At 49.3% G+C, this 24,004-nt stretch overlaps 1 protein-coding gene across 2 annotated transcripts in view; it reads right to left on the reverse strand.

The window, feature by feature from the left end:
- LOC149339205 (uncharacterized) overlaps positions 1-24,004 on the reverse strand; it is a 110,771-nt gene that overhangs the window by 41,152 nt on the left and 45,615 nt on the right. For both annotated transcript variants that reach the window (XM_089547992.1, XM_089547990.1), the window contains exons 2-5: positions 12,208-12,436; positions 7,299-7,637; positions 4,492-4,831; positions 2,941-3,144 (exon numbers count right to left, since the gene is read on the reverse strand). In XM_089547992.1, the coding sequence (XP_089404118.1) occupies positions 2,941-3,144; positions 4,492-4,831; positions 7,299-7,637; positions 12,208-12,413 (1,089 nt within the window). In that variant the 5' untranslated portion in view covers positions 12,414-12,436. The remainder of the gene's footprint in view (positions 1-2,940; positions 3,145-4,491; positions 4,832-7,298; positions 7,638-12,207; positions 12,437-24,004) is intronic.

A 24,004-nucleotide genomic window follows, 5' to 3' on the forward strand; every position in this document is an offset into this window, starting at 1 on the left:
TGCCGCTCGCGAGGCGAAAAGTGGTATCGCACTCTCTCAACCGGATTTTGTTCTGGCGGAGATGGTTTAGCACTTCGTCACCGAACAAAGAAGCGCTTGCCCCTGTGTCGAGTAACGCGGTGAATTTCTTTCGAGCTATCGTTAGCTCGATGAACGGCGCTGGCAAGTCAACAGAACTTCCTACGCGACATGCCAAAGGCGCTAATAAACCGGGGTTCTCTGTGTAAGCCGCGCGGGATCGAAGGTCGATCACCGGCGGCTGTAGCCGTTTCCCGACTGTGTTTGGTCACGGGCGGGGAGGCGGCCACAGTCGCGGGCGAAGTGCCCTGGCTGGTCGCACCGGTAGCAACGGTTGCTCGGGCTCCGACGGGCTGGGCGCTGGTCGCCACGTTCCGGTCGGTCGTCTCGATCTCGCGGTGCGGACGGTGGGGGCCGCTCGTGCGGCCGCGTGTCGGCCTCGCGATCTCGGCTACAGGTGTTCCGCTCTGCGGCAGCGTGTGCTGTTCGCAGCGCGTAGCTGAAGGGGTCCAAAGCGCGGTCGGACAATTCCCAACCCCTCGGGACACGCTCGTCAGCAAATTGTGCTGTCGCTTCAGCTCTAGACGGACTACGCGCTGAGCTGCCATTCCACGCGCAGCGCGGCTCGAGTGACTGCGATGCAGGTGGCGGCGGCCGATACGCTCGCGCAGAGAGGATGTCTCCCTGGATGCGCTTCGCCTCAGCAGCTAGCTCGTCCAGATCTCTAAACCTGCCTCCTCTCAGGTAGGCCGCGAAAGTCGGGTGCGCTTGTCGTGTGACACGTTCAACTTTCTCCATGTTTGTGGCGCGAGGGTCAGCGAGGCGATACAGTTCGTCCATCGCTCGGACGTACTCTAACAAAGACTCGTCAGGGTGCTGGGTGCGGAGTTCCAGCTCTCTCCTCAAACGCCACTCGTAGTCAGCGGGAAGGAATTCGTCGCGGAAGCTTGCGCTAAACTCCTCCATTGTCCTCGCTCGGTTACCGGTTAGTCGGTACCAGCGGGCCGCTTGCTCCGTCAAAGAAACAGGCACAACACGCGCGAGCAGTTCGGCGTCTGCGATTCCTGTCGCTTGCTGATAACGCAGCAGACGGTCGAGGTACTCATTAGCCCCTGTTCTGTCGTGGTACCCCGTGTAGGTAGGTACGTCTATCCTAAGACGGGGTGCCTGGGCCGGGGCTTGCAAATTGTTTTGCAACATACCCGCTAAGCTCTGCATAACTTGCATCGCGTTCTGCAAGAGCACCTCGGATGACTGCGGACTAACGCCCCCGGAGTTGGGCGCAGCCGCTGATGGCGTCGAACAATGAGGCGTAGGTGCCCTATTGTTCGCACCACGGAGCGGCGAGGTGCCCGATGTGGTGCCCTCCGTACCAGGCCTAAGTCCTTCCGACGCGCCCGGGAATGCAACTCGGCTATTCCGCGTGGAACACTCAAGATTTACGCCTTCCGAAGGCAAGTCAAGTAGGGAGCCCTGGCTCTGTGCCGCTAGCTCTGACAGCATGAACAAAGACTGGAAGTCAGGCCTATCAGCTGCCATCCTTTGTTAGCGCGTCGACAGTCGTTCGCTCCAACAAAGTACACTGCTCAATGCCTAGTTCGCCCCACGTTCGGGTGCCAAGATATGGGGTCACCCGCGAGCAGCCGGCCGGGAAGGCGCGCTTCCGTGCCAGCTATGCGCGGGCGTTCTCGTGTCCCCAACCCGTGGCGCAGAGTCACAGCCACGGCGGGTTCGGACGAAGTAGGCAACGAACAGAGTACGCTAGGAAACCGTTTATTTACCTAGCGCAAGGCAAAGCACACTGCGGAAGAATGTTCTATCCGATAATATATGGTTCAGCAGCTTACCAGGTCGTCGTCGACCGGCGTTGAATAATCCAGGGAGGCGCGGGCAGGAGACGGGGTCGGCGGGGCAATCGGGCAGTCACCACGGCGAGAGGGGAGACTAGACAGCCTTTGTTCCCGCGTGAGCTCGCCTTTTAACCCCTACGACATTACCTCCCTCTTGAGCAACTTGTTGCAATCAAGAGGGGTCGTTCACCCGTCCCTAAGACGGCAGAGCGTAGGCGTGACGTCACGTCCGAGCTGAGGGTGAGGAGAGTTGCCGGGTGCCCTCCTCTCCCCATTCCCTGCGGCGCGCGCTCTCGTCTCGTGACTCAGCGCGAGGCGGCGAGGGATATTTGTATATCCCACATCTTGGAATATCAATATTCAAGGTGTGAATGTCATGCATCGATAAAAACTTGGCAAAATTATAAACTTTTGAAGTGCGATTGAACAAATCTGCTTTGATTATTGCACACACTGTGCCTTCAGCTTCCCTTAGCAAACAATATGAAATCTCCATCTGTCCTAGATGTTGAGATATTGACATACTAGGACAGCGAGATGTCCAAAATTTACTTGCGATTAAATTGTCTGCTGTTGCATAAATTGAGCCCACACAATGATATGAATTTAATATTATGGTCAAAATGTTGATTTCTTGAAGGAAAAAACTGGTACAGTTGGAAGATAATAGCTGTAGATTCCACGAATGTCATTTTTTTTTAAATTAATTTTTTGGTAATTTTTTGGTCTCAAAGACCAGTGTGCCCCTTTAAATAGAGAGTGAGCAATTCTGCATTCATGGACATTAACCCAGTACAGCTATCGTGTCATGCTCCTACGGCGACGCTCAAGTGTCCTCTCCAACTGAAGAATGAACACCTGCTTTCGCACATCTACTAGGTTTAACTACGTTAAACCCCTACCAATTTTTTTTTATTCCGAAGCATAAATGATGGCCCTGGACACAGATGGTCACCGCAGAGATCCAGCATAAAGTAACGCTTCCCTTCCACTAACTACAGTGCCCCCTTTGAAAGCTTCCCAACGGCACCCCAAGGCAGAGCCCACGAAATGCACATGAACGCTGCCCTACCTGCAGTGTGTAGAGCGGCAGGCAGCTACCGGCCACGTCCATGCGCCCTGCCACGGCTGCCGACCGTCGCAGAAGGTTGGGGAGGCTCTGGCTCTTGCCCTGGTCAGCTTCCGGCTTGAGCCGCACACCGGACGACCGCAGCCGATGCCAAGTGGTGAAGGACAGCTCGGACCGCGCCATAGACCCAGGACCACCACACGCCGGCTGGACGGTCATGCACACACGCAACAAGCTTATCCTCAGAAGTGAGAGAGTTGTACTGCTGGTCGCGGTTTGCCAGCAGTGCCTTGCCTTGCCATTCATAAAGTGTTGAAATCATCCCGCCATTAATGAGGTGTCGGTCTGGCCACCTTACTACAACTCACGAGAGCATTCAGTCAACTCCACTGTCGTGTGAGCACTAAGTCAATACTGTGGTTATTACTTTTTCTTCACTGACGGCAGCTGCTATTCAAAAAATTGTAAACAAGGTATTAGCCTGCAAAATAAAGTTTATTGCTATTACTACTAAGTAAAATCTCATTACAAAAGAGACAGACAAGATTAAAAAAAGTAGTGGTTACAAGAGAAGATCGATTATAAGTGACATCTGAAATTGGCTTGCTAGCTTTTCTCAAGTTTGCCATGTTAACAACATCACATACCAGAAAGATGATTGGTCAAATGTTTAAGGGAATCCCAAGGTGGAGTAGATTTGTAATAAAGGAGTAATTACTCATTGACATCCACTTAAGCACAGCCATATGGGTACAAAGGAAAGCTGTACAGCTTTCTCAGAAACTTTGCAGTTAAAGAAAAATTCGTCCTGGTCTGGGGTTCAAACCCAGGACCACCGGTTCACCGGAGCAGTCGCTCTACCAATTGAGCTAACCGGGACTGCAAGCTTACGGTAGTGCGAGAGCGAATTGACCAATAACTCGAAGTGGGAACAGTGTTGGTCAAATGTTTACGGGATGTGGTCCCGGATTCGAATCCTGGACCAGGACGAATTTTTCTTTAACTTTGAAGTTTCTGAGAAAGCTGTAGATTTCCTTCCAGCAGCCATATGGCTGCACTTGGGGTGGATGCCAATGAGAAATTACTCCCTTATTACAAGATTGACGATTACAAAAGACACTCGGTTACTAAAGATGGGAGGAGGGGTGGACTGCATTCGGAGACAAAACGGGAATGCGCTCATCCCATCCTGTCTCTTCTCTCGTGATCGTCCTTTTTGCGCACTTACCTTCCCTTCGTAGGGAACCAACTCGCCCAACAATGTATCCTATGGTTCCCTGATAGCAGATTTCGCTGCTTATTACATCTTGAAATCCTTCAAGCAACTACAAGAACGGGAACCAGATAACTTTGTAACGAATGTACCAATAGACTTTACGCCAACTTCCGCACTAGTAGGTGTTCCACATGTTCCGGTCAACCAAAGCAAAGTGTGCGCTTTCCCACTGTGATTGCCTGAACGGATGACCTTATCGACGCTGCGAGAGTTCTGCGGGAAAGCCTGCTTGTGGAATTTCACCCAAGGTCCGTTGAACTTTGTGGAATGAAACACACCGTAGCGCTCGCGGCACTGCTGCTGCCGCTGTGGTGGCTCGGATGGTCCGAGGGGGCGCTGCCTTCCGAGAGGTCGTCCGAGAAGTGGGTGCCACTCTGCTGGAAGGCGATGGTGTAGTTGTCCTTGTTGGCCTGGCAGGTGAGCACCAGGTCCTCGTACGAGCTGCAGTCCAGGCTGTCCGTGGAGAGGGCGCCACCAGCACCGGTGCCCCGTGCGCCTGCCAGCGGGGGCCCACACTCCTTGACGGGCGAGAAGAGGGGCTCGTCCCGGCAGATGGACATCTCGCCCGAGTCCTCCTCCTCCTCCTGCCCCGTGGAGCCACTGCTCTCCACTTTCCCACTGGAAACAAACAGCGACACCACACAGCTGAGAGGGCAGGGGGCCCAAGGGAACCTGCCGTGACCAAGAATGGTGCCAGCCACCACGCTCAAAGTTACGGTTCAAGTACAGTTCATCCCGGATATACCGAATTACTGCTTGCATCGAAATGTTAGAATATCCCCTCGAAAATCCCATGCAAAAGTTTGGCAGCGTTGTTCACGTCTATCAAGCTTCCGTTCAGTGGAACATTTCATATACTCAACTCCGTGCCGTGCCCCTTCAAGTGACGCTTCTCCTAATGGCACTCCCGCGATCAGTTTTCGTGCCAGGGCACCTACTGGCGGCAAGTGCTGTACAACCACGTGATGAGGTGAACGTGGGGCATGCTTGGGTGCGGTCTTCGGCCTGGCGTGCTTATTTTCAATGCGATAACGCTGCAGCGTCAGTGAAGCCAGCCTAGCTGACCAAAGGCTTGCATGCAGCGGCCCTCGCATGGCCTGTTCACTGCAAGGCGATGCAGATGCCACGCATACCCTAATTTTAATTGAGACATTCATGCACTTACAGGGTGCCAGTTGTGGCTTCTCCCAAAGCACCATCCGCTGCGGCTTCGATGCAAGTGAGCTAGGCCTAACGACACGCTAGGCCTAACGACACCTAGCGAGCGGTGTGCTGTCAGTACGCCGGTGGGCAGCGCGTGCATTGATGCCAACTCTAGGGGTTTATTCCTAGATCTAGAGTTTTTCGTGGCCATTAAGAGATCTAGCGTCTTTTCACAAAACCCTAGGGATTTTTGTTCTCTGTAAATTTGTCTCTCTGTAGAGCCTAATCAAAGACACAGAATGTAAGATCATTTGTCATCTCGAATCTATCCTAATCCCTAACCCCCTTCCTTTCGAATCGATAGTTTTCAATCAGCCAATCAGACTAAAAGAAAAGCATGAAAAGTCACTGAGTGCTGACATCTGCATTCCTCTTTGAGAAACTTGGAGCACTGCGAGAGGTGACTTCCGATATAAGCATTAGCCCATTGTCATGACCATCATAGCCATCACTTCTGGAACAGCACATTCAGTAGGAAGAATCCATGCAAAAGGAAAGCTACTGGCAAAAAAGGAAGTACCCTGCTTTCTTTACTGCAAAATATGACACAGATTACAAAGGAGGAAAAGCGGACATTTAACGCAATTTCGGAAGAATTCTACCGTAAGAAAACCTTTGTGAATCTGGATTCCACCACAAGCTGACATTAAGTGGCAAAATGTGTCAAAGAGGCAGAAATCCGCTGCGGAGCACAACTTGTTTCATTCTGTGGGGAACTTTGTTAATATTACTGAACTCACTACTAATTGAATTTTAAAAGTTGGGGATTATTTTTTATTTTTATTTTACAATCTAGGGATTTTAAGGTGGCCATTCTAGGGATTTCACGCTGACTTAGGTTGGCATTGCTGAGCACGTCACTACAAAAGTGCCTCTAGCGTGGGTGCACTGTATCCACACTCCTCGAGTTACAAATAAGCTGATCTGATGACATGTTTTATACACTGAATTAGCAATACATCCAACTATTTTGCGATCCCCTTCGAGTTCGATACATCTTTGACTGACTGTAGCCCCATACATGAATGCTCACAAATTCACAGGAGAACACAGCCACACAGCAGCACCACTGAGAGACTACAACATGTAACATGCAAAGGGGATAGGTTAGGTGCCCTTAGTGGTGCCATAACGCTAACAGAACGTCAATTTGACTGAACAACAAAGGAAAGGGATTGGCCCGAGCAGTGTTATAACGCGTGCTACCATTTGTAAAACAAGCATCGAGAAGTCAGTTTTTCCATTCATTTATCAGAAGGAAATTTCTAATATTTTATAAGTGCATCCAAAGCACTCCAGGCACCTTTGTAACAGTGTTAGGTTATGTTTGGTTTGGTTTGTTGGGGTTTAACGTCCCAAAGCAACTCAGGCTATGAGGGATGCCGTAGTGAAGGGCTCAGGTCTCCAGAATTTCGCTTTCATCGAAATTCGGCCACCGCGGCCGGGATCGAACCGGCGTCTTTCAGGACAGCAGCCGAGCGCCGTAACCACTGAGCCACCGCGGAGGGGCAGGTTATGTTTGAGCAATGATCAAAGGTCTGACAGACCTAACCATCCATCCAAGTGTCACCAGCACCGGAAAAAAAAAAAAAGGTCCACATTTACGCGGCTTTCAACGAGCTCCAACTAAATTCTTAACGCACCTTTTCCACTCATGGTGGGCCATTATGAACGAGAAATAGTTTCAGAATTTTCTCATTTTCAGAGCTGGAACTGCAGCTGGAACTAACGTGGCTCATCGCTAACGTGAAACTACAAACGTAACACTAACAACCCCAGAAGTTTAGCATCCCTGAAACTCGTACAATTCTGGTCACGAAAACTGCAGCACTCCACACAACGCTACAAGCGCGACCCTGAAAGACATTCGTGAAGCCCTCACTGCACAGACGAGGAGGCATCCAGTGGCAGGGCCTCCAGGAAGGAGCCAGAGACAGAGGCACACTGCTCCCCACGGCTGGCAGACTGGAAGTCACCCCCGTAGAGGACGGGAAGGGTGAGGATGGCATGGATGTCCTCCGACCGGAAGGTCTCCATGTCGATCTCAGCCAGGTTGGCGTCAAAGTTCTTGGACAAGTCCTCGTAGGAGAGGTCCACCCCTCCCAGGCTGCCCCCATCATCACCAATCACACAGGCATCCCCCGACACCGACAGGATGCTGCGCCGCATCAGCCGGCCCGACGATGTAAGCGAGGAGGAGCATAGGTGCCTCTGGAACTCCCTGGGAAAGGAAAGGAAACAAGAAAAACACACAGCGATAACATATTCAGTAATATTATAAATTGATCAACACGTCAAAAAATATAAAAAAAATGAATTAAAAAATCCCCTGTGCCCCTTGGTTTCTGTGGCTGTTGGCTTCTCTCATATTTATAACAAGCCCCTCATTCCCCTTTCTTTGTCTGCTTAATTGCTTAACGAGGGCCTCGGTTCTGGCAGCCTTGATGCCTTAGGAAGCATAAGAGGGTTCTCACACAGCTTCCACCCTCGCCATTCGATGACGCTCTACGTCACACCAGCGGTAACTCAGGACGTGCTACGTCCGCCGCTTAAGAGCGTGGGTGGCGCTGGTGAACACTCCCAAGGTTAGGTTATTTGTAAACATAAATACCCCCGAAAGCAGAAGGTTTGACAGCCGTCGCCGTAGCTCAGCGGTAGAGCACCAGACGCGTAATTCGGAGGTCGTGGGTTCGGATCCCACCGGCGGCATGCGGTTGTTTTTTCTTCTGCTTTTCTAATCAATTAGCTTTAAGCGATAACATATTCAGTAATATTATAAATTGATCAACACGTCAAAAAATATAAAAAAAATGAATTAAAAAATCCCCTGTGCCCCTTGGTTTCTGTGGCTGTTGGCTTCTCTCATATTTATAACGAGCCCCTCATTCCCCTTTCCTTGTCTGCTTAAACACTTCACCAAGGGTAGGCAGGTGCAAGTGTGCAATGCTTGGCACTGGGTAGTCGGAGAGCACTGCCTGATGGTACCATGCAACCCAGTCATACCGTCTCAAATCAATGCTATGCTCTTATAACAATGGCCTTCTGTGGCATCATCAAGTCACAGTGGCACTTCTCTTGCCAAGCGGTGAAGCTGACTGTTGGTATGGAGCACAGAAATACATGTATACGAAGACGTTCATATTATCTTTAAATTTCAAAATGCACCTGTGAAGCTAGCTCTCCACTGACTACCGCAGTACAATCTATTAGAACCTGTAACGGCCCGTGAAAGTATGCAATGTCATTATAAAGTCTAATACCTGAAGCAGTAAAGGCACCTAATTTTGGTGGAATGTTTTCTTCTCTATTATGATGCATAAGACATTGATATACATGGATCACTGTGTAATATTTGCCTATGGCAATTAAACAACTTATAATTGAATTTTTCGCTCGCACTGTTTCAGTTTCAACAGCTTCGTCACGCCAAGTTCCGTGCACGTCACGTGAGGCATGAAAAACTTGCAATATATAATCACTTCTTCATTCGTTGTCAGGCAGGCTGGCTTTAGCGTTGTAGTTATTTTAAACAACAAACCAGTGATTATATCGTACTTTTTTCATGCCTCGCGTGACCTATACACAACTTTGAAGTCACAGCCATTGTTCGGCTGCTGAAACCGAAACTGGAACAGCAAGAGAGAGATATTAGATTATAAATTATGCAGCAGTTGCAGGCGAATACCTTCTCGTAATCCATGTACACTGCCTTATGCAGCATTACAAAGAAGAAAACATGTACCCGAAAATTAGGTGTCTGTACTCGTTTTAACTGCACCACAACTTCATATAGCAACAGCGGAATGCCTCCAACACCTTTAAGTGGATGTAAACGAATAATTTTGAGCCACTGAAACATTTCATCGTCGGCTAATCAAGGAGGAGCAGTTCTCGGTACAGTGCTTCAGCTCATTTTTGACTGCAGCATATACCGACGCACTGAACCCACTCGATAATGATCCCACCCCCGCTTTTCTTTGTTCTGAATTTACTTTTTCTAAAAAACAAAAAAAAATTGGGCTTTTCACAGTGCATTCCTTGGTTTTCGTGCTGTCCACAACGCAGGCCTTGGCTGTGTGCCAAGATGCCGACAACGTCCCCCCAGCGTGTTTATTTTTTTGCCAAGAGCTACAGCAGAAACGTTGTGCGCCCTTGACAGAAGCAGTAGTGCCTTGCTAGGTGCACTGCTGCACGCCCATCTGCACTACTCTGTGCTTAGAAGGCCGGCGAGCAGTTTAAGCTGGAACACTACAAACATCCTCTACACTGAAAGTGCTATGAAGGAAGCAGGACCTACCAATCCTCAAGCAATTTGGCAAACTCGAGAGCGAGAGTGAAAATGTCTAACCTCTCACTGCAGCTAAGGCTTAAACATTCCCATCAGACACTGGTAACCACCCTCCGACCTTGCGTAACAGAAAGCACCTGACCTTCAGGGTCGGCGTTCAGCATGTTCGCTTTACTCTGCCGCGATTGGCCGGCGCTGCCGGCTATCACAAAATGATTGGATTGTGCCGTGATACAGCAAATACCTTTCTAAGTGAACGATGCTAAACACCGGCGACACGAACGCGTCCAAGCACGTGCTTTTGTTGATGTATGGATAGATGGACTAATGGAGGGATGTGCAGGTGGACATATAAAATTTCGACCCTACTCAAACAATCAGTTCCAACTCCTTTTCCTGCATAATGAGCCCTCCCCCAAAATTGATGTCAACTTTCGTGAAAAAAAAAAAAAAGTGGGTTCATTTGGCGAGTATACACAGTACTTTATGCGGATACAATATCAATGAACCGCTGACAAACTGAGTGGACAAAAATGTTCAAGATGTTAATGTGTGCCGCAGGACTTTACTTTGCGCGCTACGGTGTACTCTGCAGCCAAATTACTTGGCAAGGTGCTAGACATACGGTATATTTTATTCAGCACAAAAGCTGAAAAGCACAAAAATGTGCCAGGCATGCTTTTGCCCATGCTATAGCCACAACCCGCTCTTGCCCTACCTGGTTAGCTCTGTTGGTAGAGCGACTACACCGGACAGGGGGTGTTCCTGGGACCACGAATAATTTTTTTCTAACTGCGAAGCTTCTGTGGCAGCTACATATCTTTACTTTAGAGCTGTAAGGTTGTGCTTAGGTGAATGATATTGAGCTATTACTCCGTGAGGTATGGCTCTGGTAAGTGCATTAACATTTGTCTTTCAAACATTTCAGAAATACCTAAACTGTGTTAATATGTTTAAATAATGGCATCGCAAGACAGAAATGGGTCAAGAAAAATATAACCGGGACCCTGAAAACACTGCTAAGTCATTGTGTGGACCCATGTGGACCTGACAAACAATTGAAAACTAATCATCTAAGAGGGTGGCAGTCCTTTTTGTTCAATATTAGCAGCATGCTTCTCGCAAATTCCAACATTTTTCCCGAAATGGATAACAATTAGCCCACCTTTTCAATTACTCTTTTTTCAATTTCTGGTATGGTCAACATGTGCAGAACTGAAATACATCGTCCTGTCTATGTTCAAACCAGCTTACCAACTAATGCTTCACAGTTTTGTGCATCATGCATGTCTGGCTGGACTCACCAATCAAGAAAACAAAAAACAAACATGCACAATTGCTCATACTCAGATGTCAAAAGTATTTCGCTGATGCACATAAGGACAAATTCTGCAACGCCCACAGCAAAATACAAAAAGTGTTGTCAGGCCCCTTTTAACAGAAACTGTTGCTTCTTCGTCTTTGGCGCAATTCCTTGCCCTCAGCACTTATTTTGCAATGATCCACTTTCCTCTCTCCTTGAGCGAGTAAACTTGTTAACCGTACAACTGCCCCACTTTCAGTGAGTCAATGAGTGCCATTCAGATAAGCAAGTGATAGAAACAAACAAACAAACAAATGAAGGAGCCAACAACAAGAATGTGCCATGGCCCTTTGAAAGCGAAGGCCGTGGAAGGGGCGTCTCCTTGAGCGAGTAAACTTATTAACCGTACAACTGCTCCACTTTCAGTGAGGCAATGAGTGCCATTCAGATAAACAAATGATAGAAACAAACAAACAAATGAAGGGGCCAACAAGAATGTGCCATGGCCCTTTGAAAGCGAAGACCGTGGAAGGGGCGTCTCCTTAAGCGAGTAAACTTGTTAACCGTACTACTGCTCCACTTTTCAGTGAGGCAATGAGTGCCATTCAGATAAACAAGTGATAGAAACAAACAAACAAATGAAGGGGCCAACAACAAGAATGTGCCATGGCCCTACGAAAGCAAAGGCAGTGGAAGGGGCGTCTCCTTAAGCGAGTAAACTTGTTAACCGTACTACTGCTCCACTTTCAGTGAGGCAATGAGTGCCATTCAGATAAACAAGTGATAGAAACAAACAAACAAATGAAGGGGCCAACAACAAGAATGTGCCATGGCCCTTCGAAAGCGAAGGCAGTGGAAGGGGCGTCTCCTTGAGCGAGTAAACTTGTTAACCGTACAACTGCTCCACTTTTCAGTGAGGCAATGAGTGCCATTCAGATAAACAAGTCATAGAAACAAACAAACAAACAAATGAAGGGGCCAACAACAAGAATGTGCCATGGCCCTTCGAAAGCGAAGGCAGTGGAAGGGCGTCTCCTTGAGCGAGTAAACTTGTTAACCGTACTACTGCTCCACTTTCAGTGAGGCAATGAGTGCCATTCAGATAAACAAGTGATAGAAACAAACAAACAAATAAAGGGGCCAACAACAAGAATGTGCCATGGCCCTTTGAAAGCGAAGGCAGTGGGAGGGGGCGTCCACCTGTTGAAAGGGTAGTCAGCACACCACTGGAGCTCGTCTCCACCATCCTGCAGCAGCACCGAGTCAGTGCAGGAGGACGTGGCACTAGCTGGGGCGTCCTTCTGCGGCCGCCTCGGTCCCCCCCCATGGCTGTTGTTGTTGTTGTTGTAGTTGAGCTGGGACAGGCTGTACTGCTGCTGCTGCTGAGCCAGGGGAGCCTCCATCATGCCTGACAGGGCCCCCGCTCTACCTGCATCACGAGAAGAGCAGCATACACGGTCACTGTCTGTCTCACTGACGGCCTGCTCATTATCAAAGTGTCAGTCACATGTTCCACCCACGCAGGCACATAGTGTGCTCATTATGCGCATTACAAAGGGTGCATGATTTGCCCGGCACGCACAGCAGCTGGAGGTCCCGACACGCAGGTCAGAAATATCAGTAGAGAAAGAAATGCGTGTACTGCTGCAACGCTACAGAAACTGCAATTACGACCCTCTGTGCTGCTTTAATTCAGTAGTTGGTCACGGCTTTGAATACAAGAAAACTTGCAAAAAAATTGCACTATAGTATAGGAGCAGGAACTGAAAATGCGCAAGAAATAAAGACCCCTCCCCCCTCCCTCCCCTTCAATGTCGTTTCAGGTGTAACGGTTGTTTCCCCTTTTGCTCAGACGTAGCCTGAACAATTCATTTCCTGTATCTCTATGCAAAGCATGTAAGCCTCCGAGGTTCCGCCTAAGCAGAACAAAGCTTGTAAGGGTGAACTAATATACATGATGAACGTATGAGACATGCCCAGCGGAGATCACACTCGAGTAGGGGCAAAAATCTGTTTCAACTGCATGAAGTTCTAATGGCAGTTAACTCTACTCGAAACACTGCACATCAGACCGCTGTACATCAGGCAAACCTGTATGAATCCAGCTCAGAAAATCGCAGTCCACTAGTTGAAGTAAGTTCAGTGCAGTACCATCATTTCATGACCGCTGCAAATGACATTCATTGGTTTATAGGGGCTTAATGTCCCAAACCGACTCAGCCTATGAGGGACACCGTAGTGCAGGGCTCCAGAAATTTCGACCACCTGGGGTCCTTTAACGTGCACCAACATCGCACAGTACATGGGCCTCTAGAATTTCGCGGGTCAGCAGCCGAGCGCCATAACCACTCAGCCACTGCGGCGGCTGGAATCCACTGAGATTTGGTGCTCCTTTATCCTGCCATAAAAAGTCAACCAAATGCACATTCAGAATATGAGCATTTTCAGGGTCATTGGCTGCCCTTGCCTCAAGCTGCTCCAAATTATACAAGTGGGTGGTGGCAGAGTGAGCTAAAACTATAGGAACATGGGAATAGTACTTTTACAAAGCCGAATCAAATATGAACAGTGCAGCTTTAAAGCCGAACTGAATACAAATATTGAAGCCAGAAACCCAATCAAATACAAATCGAATATTCTCAATGAATATTTGTCATTTCTGCGAATACTCATACACAATGAATAACCATGTGAAAGAACTAAGCACTACAGGTAGTAACTTATGGAGTTATAGCTGCAGCTGCCAAAAGACAGGTTTATTGGTTTATTGGGGTTTAACGTCCCAAAGGAACTCAGGCTATGGGGGACGTCGTAGTGAAGGGCTTCGGAAACTTCGACCACCTGGGGTTCTTTAACGTGTACTGACATCGCACAGTACACGGGCCTCTAGCATTTTGACTCCATCGAAATTCGACCGCCGCGGCCGGGATCGAACCCATGCATACCGGATCAGCAGCCGAGCACCATAACCACTGAGCCACCGCGGCAGGACAGCTGCCAAAATACTTAATGAACTACATACAGGGCATCAATATAAAGTACGCATAACTCAAACTCCCCCCCGCCCACATGTCTACCGCTCGGCCCCGTGGCACCGATGTCACGCAAGGCAACACCATCAACGATGAAAGGAAACCCCACCCGGGCGCACCTAATCCGCGCTCCAGGCCTCCGCCACAGGCGACGCCAGCGTCGAGCCACGTCACCCCGGTGTGGACCCGGCCAATCGCACTCCCCGGTAGACGCGGTCGCGGAACAAAACAAAACAGCGCACAGCCGTCGGATATTAGTCACCACCGCAGCGGGATACAGAGCCGCCCCCTCGCCCCGATCCCGCAACAGATACGCGGGAAAGAGGCTTTTTCTGAAGGAACTGACGCAAACAGATAAACCGCGACCGGGCGGCGCTGACGGAGAGGGCAGAGACCGCAGCCCCTTGATCTTTAGCAGAAACAAGCGCGCGGTCAAAATAGACTATCGCTGAAACGCCCGACACGAGAGCCAGCACGAAAGCACTATGTAGCTCAGGAAACACTGCAGCGACGGCAAACGGCACACTGGTGGTGGCGGCGTACGAAATTCTAAACAGTTACAAGAGGGGTGCCGCTCTAGCGAGTGACGACAGTCGGATGCCCCTCAAAGGGGGCCCCCCAGCCAATGGCGTCGACCCATTCTCATGACGTCATAGTGGACAGCCGACGAGGGAATAATTACAAGAGCATAGACAACAAACTTTTGGGTGCGTGTTTTCTTTTTTATGACGCGCAAGGCATTATTATACATGGATTATATAACGTGGTATTCTCCTACGAGCGCTAAATAATTTACAGTCGAACTGCTTTGTCGCGATGTTTCGGTTTCAACAACCTAACGACGACCGTGACGTCAGTGTGTGGTGGCAGGTCACGTGAGGCATGATGAAAACTGCAGTAAAATCGCTGCTTCTATAGTGGTTGTCATTCCGGCTCTTAGAGTAAAGCTGGCTACAGCACAGTAGTGATTTAAAACGATGAAGCAGCGATTATATCGCAGTTTTTCCACTCCTCGCGTGACATATAACCACACACTGACGACACAGCTATCGTTCGGCTATTGAAACCGAAACAGCAGGACAGAAAAGTTAGATTATAAATTATTTCATAGTGAAAACACCGCGGGAAAACGAGACGAAGAAAGACAACGCAAGCGCTGTGTAGTGTTGTCTTTCTTCATTCGTCTCGTTTTCCCGCGCTGTTTTCACTATGAATTAATACCAACTCGCCCAATTTGCAGCCTTAATTATAAATTATTTAGCGGTCGTAGGCCAACAACACATGATGATTCACGCATAGCAGTGTCTTCCGCATCAAAGTAGAGGCGGAAGCATGCCACCAAAATTAAATGCCATACTCCTTTAAAACTAATGCACTTCATGGAATCTCCACATGTAGAATAAAAAAAAAAGTTCGCTGCAGGACCAAAATGACTAACTTCAGTTACAAAAAAAAACGCCAATATAAATACAAGAGCGAACATAACACAAACACGAGTGGAAATCAAAGCAGTAATTCAAACGAACATGACGAATCCTGAACCAATTGCGCGACGGAAAATTGAAAGTTGGTTTTTGAGGAAAAGGAAATGGCTTAGTTATCTGTCTCGCATATATCGGCGGTCACCTAAACCGCGCCGTAAGGGAAGGGATAAAGAAGGGACTGAGAGAAGAAAGAAAGGAAAAGGTGCCGCAGTGGAGGTACTCGGAATAATTTCGACCACCTGGGGATCTTTAACGTGCACTGACATCGCACAGCACACGGGCGCCTCTTGCGTTTCGCCTCCATCGAAACGCGGCGGTCGGGTTCGAACCCGGGTACTCCGCCCTGTAGACGAGCGCCCTAACCAGGGCGACGGCACTTCTAGCCGCGGCAACACCACCCCCCTCCCCTCTCCCCTGTACAGACTCATACCGCAAAGCAAAACTGGGCGGCCGGAGATGTGCGCAGGGCCTAATTTCAGCGGACACGTGGCTTACATCTCCCGGAGCTGTCGCCTCAGCGTTGTTGCTGCTGCAGCAGCAGCATTCGCCGGAAGGGGGCCGCCAGTCAAGGCGCGGGCGCGGATTTCTCCTCGGCGCCCGATCTCTGGGCGCGACGCTGGGGAAACGCGCGCGAAGGCACTGCCACGCAGCTCGGTGATAAATCATCCAGCCTACAGAAGGCGAGCACTGGCCCACCACTTTGCGACCGGAGTCACGGTCAACAACAAAGCACGGACAAAACACAGCGCGAAGCGCCGGAACAGCTACGCCAGAGACGGAGCTGCGGCAGTCTATAGCTACATGCTAGCCAGAGCGAGAACTTAATCCGCGCATGGCATACATATATCTGCAGTGCGTCATTAAACAACGTCCGACTTGAGAAAAATTAGCCTTGCGATTCGTCGAGAGAAAAATGGCTGATGCTTAGCTAAGGTTAAGCTACAGTCAGATGCGAAGCACATTGATGGCTAGGCTTGGTAATACATGGCTTTCCTTGGTTGAATACTTGGTCATTTTAATACAACCACTAGAGCAGGATTGCCGTGGCAGCTATATACGGGATCATCGGTGAATTCAATGCAGAGTGTACAACCGCTGCCCCAGCACCGGCTACAACAGCATTCTTGGCACCCATGGAAAGAACGTTGTCGCCGAGCCGCATATTGAGCACGCCGCTTAGCCAGACGTTCATCCTGCTCTTCATCGGTCTCTGTGGCACGCTGAAGCTTTCGCTTCTCGTTCAAATGAGCCCTGTTTCTAGGCGGCATCCCAACACCTGGCCGCCTCGTAAGTGCCCGGAGAGCGAGGCAAGCTCAGCTTTATACCGCTGCTGTAGCGTCACGTGGTCAGCTGCAGCGCCTCTGATGTGGAGCCTCCACCACCGCGGCCGACCGCGCGAGCCGGCAGCCCCTCTCCCCTCTGCTGTGACGTCATGTTGTCACGTGGTCAGCCGCCGCGCCTCTGATGTGGAGCCTCCACCGCCGCGGCCGACCGCGCGAGCCGGCAGCCCCTCTCCCCTCTGCTGTGACGTCATGTTGTCACGTGGTCAGCCGCCGCGCCTCTGATGTGGAGCCTCCACCGCCGCGGCCGACCGCGCGAGCCGGCAGCCCATCTCTCCTCTGCTGTTACGTGATGTTGTCACGTGGTCAGCCGCCGCGCCTCTGATGTGGAGCCTCCACCTCCGCGGCCGACCGCGCGAGCCGGCAGCCCATCTCTCCTCTGATGTGACGTCATGTTGTCACGTGGTTAGCCGCCGCGCCTCTGATGTGGAGCCTCCACCACCGCGGCCGACCGCGCGAGCCGGCAGCCCCTCTCCCCTCTGCTGTGACGTCATGTTGTCACGTGGTCAGCCGCCGCGCCTCTGATGTGGAGCCTCCACCGCCGCGGCCGACCGCGCGAGCCGGCAGCCCATCTCTCCTCTGCTGTTACGTCATGTTGTCACGTGGTCACGTTAAAGGTCAATGGTAGCTCCACCGCCGCGCTCGACGGGCTGTAGTGTAGCTCTAGCAATATGCTTCGCATACAAAATTGGCGGCGGCTTAGCTTTGGTTAAGCCCGGTAGGTTGTGAAAGCAAAAGCGCAGCGCCTCCAACTGAAGGAACGCAGTGCGCCGCGTCTACAGGTCACGCGTGGCTACCGGCCGCCGCTGCGCGACGACTCGACTTGGTAGCCCATCTCTCACCCTGGTATGACGTCAGAGGTCATTCTAAAGGTCAAACGTGGCTACCGGCCGCCGATACGCGAAAGGCCGTTCATGAGCGTAGTAATGCTTTCGCAATAAAAAAATCAGGGGGCGCTTTGTTGACCTAAAGTGCGGTGAGGCGGAAGCCTTAAACAACGCGACAGCGTCTTGCAACGCTGCCAGGGAGTCCACAGAACGCCATCGCCTCTTCGGCTCTACGCCTTGCTCGTCGGCCATTTGGTTTTTGAGGAAAGGAAACGTACCTGTCTCGCATATCTCGGTGGAGACCTGAACCTCGCCGTAAGGGAAGGGAGGAAGATGTGAGTGAACGAAGACACCGTATTCATTAGACGCGCCTTAATCATTCCTCCAAGCCATCGAGCTGGCATGGCGGAGTGGTTAGCGTCGCACTACGGAGACCCTGGTTCGATGCCCCAACTCGACCAATTTCCTACTCGGTATTATTTATTTCATTTGAAGCATCACTACAACATCCCTTTAATTGGTTGCATGGTTACTAGCCAAAGTACAATTAGCCTCGTTTGAAATTCGCGCACTGAGGACACTACCATTTCGGCCAATTGAAAAGCGTGACAGTTCTGTCGACAACTCCTGCTTACAATGATGAGGCATTAAAGTTTTCCGCCTTAATATCTACGCAAACAGTGGGCCATTAATTGAAGCCTGCATGTGCGAACGCACTTCGCGCGACAACTTAACTAAGCTTCAGGTGCTGCATCTCTTAAAAGGCGTACAGGCACCTAACTCTTTGATGCTAGTTGGCTGTGACGTCAAATTTGTGTATAGGTCATGCGAGGCATGAAAAAACTGCAATATAATCACTGTTCCGTCGTTTTACTGCATAACAACGCTAAAGCCAGCTTGCCTGAAGAGCCAGAATGACGACAAATGAAAAGGCAGGGATTATACCGCAGTTTTTCCCGTGCCTCACGTGACGCGAACTCAACTTTGACGGCACGCCAGCTGCTGAAACCGAAACATCATGACAGAAAAAATTGCATTGTAAATTATGAAGAGGTCGTAGGCGAATAACACACGCATGGTGATTCAGACGTAGTAATGTTTCACGCATCCCTGCAAAGCAGAAGTTAGGTGCCTTATTATAATCCTTCAAAGCCGATATAAGCGGATTCAGAAGGGTGACGAAGACTATGCAACCGTAGTGAATCCAACGGAGGTGAGCACGATTCAAAGGAACGCCTTACTGTAGAGCGCTTCGGCGCTTCTTCTCAGTGGCGATAGGTACTGTACGCTTCCGCGTGCCATCGGATCTGGTACATTACAATAAGGTGGCCCGTCTGCTCTTTGTTACACCGCACACGATACTCCACGGAGAGATCAATGAAAAACAAAAAAAAACATACCGAAGACACTCTGAAATTCTAAAGTTTGCTTGGCGAAAGCCTTGTGGTCAACCCACTGCCGCTTCCCCGAACCGCTTGGCGCGTGGCAGGCTTCCCGCATGTACATCCCCCTACTCCCTACCTCTTCCTTTTGAAAAAAAAAATAAATAAATGTTTTCACTACTACTACTACGGTTTTTATTGTCTTGGGCGACTTTTATTGTCTTTGGTCGCTTTTTTTATTGTGTTTGAGAGCGCAGCTCTCTGGCGCCCGTTTCGCGGCGCCGCCGTCGCCCGTTCGGCGTTCATTGGCGTTGACGTTTTGCACTCCGATCACTTTAAGGACGCGCTCATAACTGGCTCCCTGGGTCAGTGGACGTCTGAATCGCGCTGTTGTGTTGTTGATGCGCCCGTATGAGCCGTTGCCTAGCAGCCGTCGCGGTGGACACCCGAACCGCAGCGTACGGGAAGGGAGGCAGTGGGAGTGAAAGAAGAAAGACAAAGAGGGACCATAGTGAAGAGGAAAGGAAATTACGCAGTAACCGTCTCACATATCTCGGCGACCACCCGTCATCCGTTTGTAGAGGATTGGAGGAAGTGGGAGTGAAAGCAGAAACAGAAAGAGGGGGGCCCGTAATGAAGAAAAGGAATTTGAGGAAAGGAAATTACGGTGGAGGTTGCGCCGCTGCGCGGACACCGCGAGCATGAGCCATTAAAGGCTTCCGCCTTAAGAAACCGAAAGGACACGAACGGAACGAACGGTTCTTAATCCCCATTCCTTCATATGGAGCTTGATAGAAACTGAAAGTGTCTCAACGTATCTCAAGTATTGCATTTCGCCGGTGAAATGCAATAGTGCGTTCAAGCTGTACTACCTATTAGCAGCACGTGCGTTAAGAGGGATGCCGTAGTGGATCACGTAGATGTGCACACTCGCTTTAGCGTTCAAGGACCGTTACCATCAGTCTGCTGTCCTGAACCACCCAGCGGCGGGAAGAATGACGCCGTGCATAGCAGCAGCAGCCGCGCCTCGTGTTCACCGCTCTATCTCTCAGACGCAGCCCCTGTGCTCACTCTTTGCGATCCCAGGCGGCCCCCACTGCGGCACGCAATTTTGGGACGCCGGGCTGCGAGAAAGGCAGCCCCTGTCTCGAACGCCCTTTCCCGCGCCAGACCGGCGCCGCGGTGCCATAACCTGAGCGTGTCCCCGAATGAAGCGCGCCAGGCGACGGCGAACTGCTCGTTGCCCGCCCCACCGAATCGCCCCAAGCGAATGCTGTGCGTGTTTACACCACGCCCTTCGCAGGGACCTTGCCTCGCCGCGGTGGCTCAGGGGTTACGGCGTTCGGCTGCTGGCCCGAACAACGCGGGTCCCCACAAAAGCCTTTGCACATTTTTCCCGAACGTCCGTTTTCGGGCTCTCAAAGGGCGAGATGTGATTTTAGACGTAGAAATGGAAAGCTTTCTCGTCTGTGATGCCTCAAGTAGTCTGCTACTTTGTATGTACGTTCACCGTGTTAGCCGCTGCATAATTTCATTCAATTCTACGTTCTACAGGTTTATTTATTTTAGTACCTCAAAGACCCAAAAAGGGGCATTACATGAGGGATGGGTTGTACAACAATATCAACAAAAAACGAACATATTCTGTACAATGCCAACATCACAGCTCAAAATATAAATTAAACAGGCAAACAGCTCAGAAAATCAAAATGCAAAACGCTCAAATGCTTTTGAATACAGAAGAAAAAACAAGACAATAATAAAAGACAGGAAAAGCGCCGAACGATGGGTAGGAATTCAATAAAGGATTAGAGAACAGTAAAGACCGCATAATAAAGCAAAGTGCAATAGATCAACGTTAGAGGGGACAGGTACACGAAAACTTATAAAATGTAGCTTATCTTTGAACGCAAGCGTGCCTCCTATTATAACAGCGGCATTGGGAAGGCCGTTCCAATCTTTTGCTGTTCGGAGGAAGAAAGACTGCGCAAATGTTTGTTTTTGGGCAAGGGTATGACACCTGTTGACTGTTTTTGTGAAGAGCTGAAAAAGGGAGTGTTTTCTGACGTCGATGCTTAACGGTAATGAACAGTAGAAAAGATGAAAAAGGTCTAAATTGGCTAGTTTTGGACGGTGCTTTAATAATGGCAGGCTGGATCGGTTACACTTCTGTAGGATGAATAATCGCAGTGAACAAATCTAATGGCGTGATTGATATTTTCTATGCTCCCAGAAAGGTATTCCTCATGTGGGTTCCAAATGGCGGCTGCATATTCTAATTTTTGGCGCTTTAATGTGGTGCAGGCTAGTAATTTTACATGTGCTGGGGATTTGATTGAAAACATCTTTATTTATTCAGTATTTTGAGAACATGTGGGTGGGCCGCCTAGTCCGGTAGTCCATTGGCTGCTGCTGCTGCGGTGGCCCTCCCCACCAGCCAGTGCTGACGGTCAGGATCATCGCTGAGCAGAATAGCCTCCCACTGCTCCTCCGAGGGGTTGGGAATGGGGTCAAGTAAGGGATTAAATTGGCATGCCCACACCATATGGTAGAGGTTAGCTACCTCTCCACAGTGTGGGCACTGCGGAGAGTATAGTGTAGGGTACCACAGGTGTAATTTAGCTGGTGTTGGGTATGTGTTGGTTTGTGTGGTGTTGGGTACTCCTTTCTGGCTGTTCTGTATGGCGCGAGATTGTCAGCATACACTGATTCCCAGAACGCCTGTCGCAACTTCAATTACGGATTAATTCATAAGTCAGGGTTGACATTGCTGAGTAAGCATCCACCCAACCAAGCCTCATGTGCTGGGGAAAACTTCACTGAGCGGTGAAGATAGCCAAGGGGTCGGCTGGGTGCTGCAGTGATGTGGTTCATGAGCGTTGACCACGTAAAATCGTAAGACCGGTGTAATCCAAGATATCTGTATGCTTTAGTAGCATGCAAACGAGAACCGCAGATACAGTAGCTATGTGGTATTAAGTTGGAGCGTCTATGGAAATGCATGAAGTTGCACTTAGCAATATTTAAACAAATTTGCCATTTTTCACACTAGTTTACTGCAGCTAGGAAGTCACGTAGTAAGCAAATACTGTCTTACAAAAGTATTAGTTATACAGCAGGTTGGTAGGTATACGGGTACATTTCGTACGTGACTGTCGAGGTATCGTGGCCCTGTCGGGTCCCCACAGTTACTTTTGTGCTTCATGACTGGCACTATCATTCAATTTGAATAGTTAGTTATATGGGGTTTTATGGCGCATAAGCAACTATGGCTATCATGCGCCAAACACAAGGTTAGATGATGTTATGTTAAGTGTATAAAGGTTACATTATAATAGATTTAAAACATTGGCTTTCTTTAAAAACTTACAAACAAGTGAAAACTCGACAAGTGTTTGCTCGCCTAAAAGCAATGCGGGATGAAATGGAATGTGTTCATGGTAAAATACCGTAAAAAATTTTTTTCTAAGTTCTTCGAGATGCGAACAAGAAATTAAAATGTGATTTACAGTGAGTTCCTCACCACACATTTCACACACAGGTTTGTCTTTTTTTGTTAATAAGAAGTTATGGGTGATGTGTGTGTGACCTACGCATAAACGACATAAAATTGCTTCGATAAAACGCTCTTTACGGCGGCATGATTTCCATTCTTTTAAAATGGGCTTTATGGTATGCAGCTTGTTGTTTCCTTCATTTTCCCAAGCAGCTTGCCACTTGGCTCTTAGTTTGCTATGTACTAACTTCATATAATCCCTAGGAGGCAAATTCACATGTTTTATTTCCATGGTTCCATTCAATTCGAAATATTTTTAGATAAATATATCTCTTTTGTTTGTGTTTTATGGGGGTTTAACGTCCCAAAGCGACTCAGCTTATGAGGGACGCCGTAACGAAGGGCTCTGGAATAATTTCGACCACCTGGGGTTCTTTAATGTGCACTGACATTGCACAGTACATGGGCCGCTAGAATTTTTTCCTCGATCGAAATTCGACCACCGCGTAAATATATAAGAATTATATAAGTTAATGGCTACGTGAGCAACATTCATATATAAATCAAACAGATATCAATTACATGTGAATATTGTTCACCTAACCGTTACCATTCAAAGCATAAGTAATGGTATAACATCTTATCGTTCGCCATTGAGTTTTTAACAACAAAGTGAACAAAAATGGTTACACAAATAGTGTGTACATAAAAAATCGTTGTTCCTATTCTTTTTTTTTCCTTTTTTGGTACACGGAGGTCCGTGCTGCGCCATCTATAGGCGGGAACTTTTGCGGAACGAATGCGAAAGTGCTGCGCTGCTTGAACACCTAACAACACAGGATACTCCGCTCGAAAACCGCAAGCAGGGCGCGATCAAGCTCGACGCGCAGTAGGAAGTGCAACGCAGTGGTTTTTTTACGTAATTTCAGGAGGAAAAAAAAGATGCCCAGGCTTAGCTTGGTTAAGCCAAGAATGCGTTGCATATTGCGCAGTCTTTTTGCGCGAGGTATTGCTTGGCGGCACTCGATTTTCTCAGCAGCTTTTCCTCCGTGACGTATGAATGGATGGATAGGAGCGCCCCCTTTGAAACGGGGCGGTGGCAACCGCCACATGCTCAGCCGTCCTTTTTTTCTTTTTTTTAAAGTTTGGTGACGTCACGTAACCACGTGACGTCACGTGGTTTGGTGGCTGCCCGGCCGCGCCCAAGGGCTGAACTGAGTGATACGCATAAAATTAAAAATTGGTTTTTGAGGAAAGGGAATGAGCCAGTAACTGCCCCTCATATCTCGGCGGACACCCGAACCGCGCCGTATGGGAAGGGAGTAAGGTGAGAGTGAACGAAGAAAGGAAGAGGTGCCCGCAGTGGAGGGCCCCGGAATAATTTCGACCACCTGGGGATCTTTGCACGTGCACTGCCATATCGCACAGCACACGGG

This window comes from Amblyomma mixtum, chromosome 6, assembly GCF_055824585.1.
Source record: "Amblyomma mixtum isolate Tamu chromosome 6, ASM5582458v1, whole genome shotgun sequence".
Lineage (NCBI taxonomy): Eukaryota > Metazoa > Arthropoda > Arachnida > Ixodida > Ixodidae > Amblyomma > Amblyomma mixtum.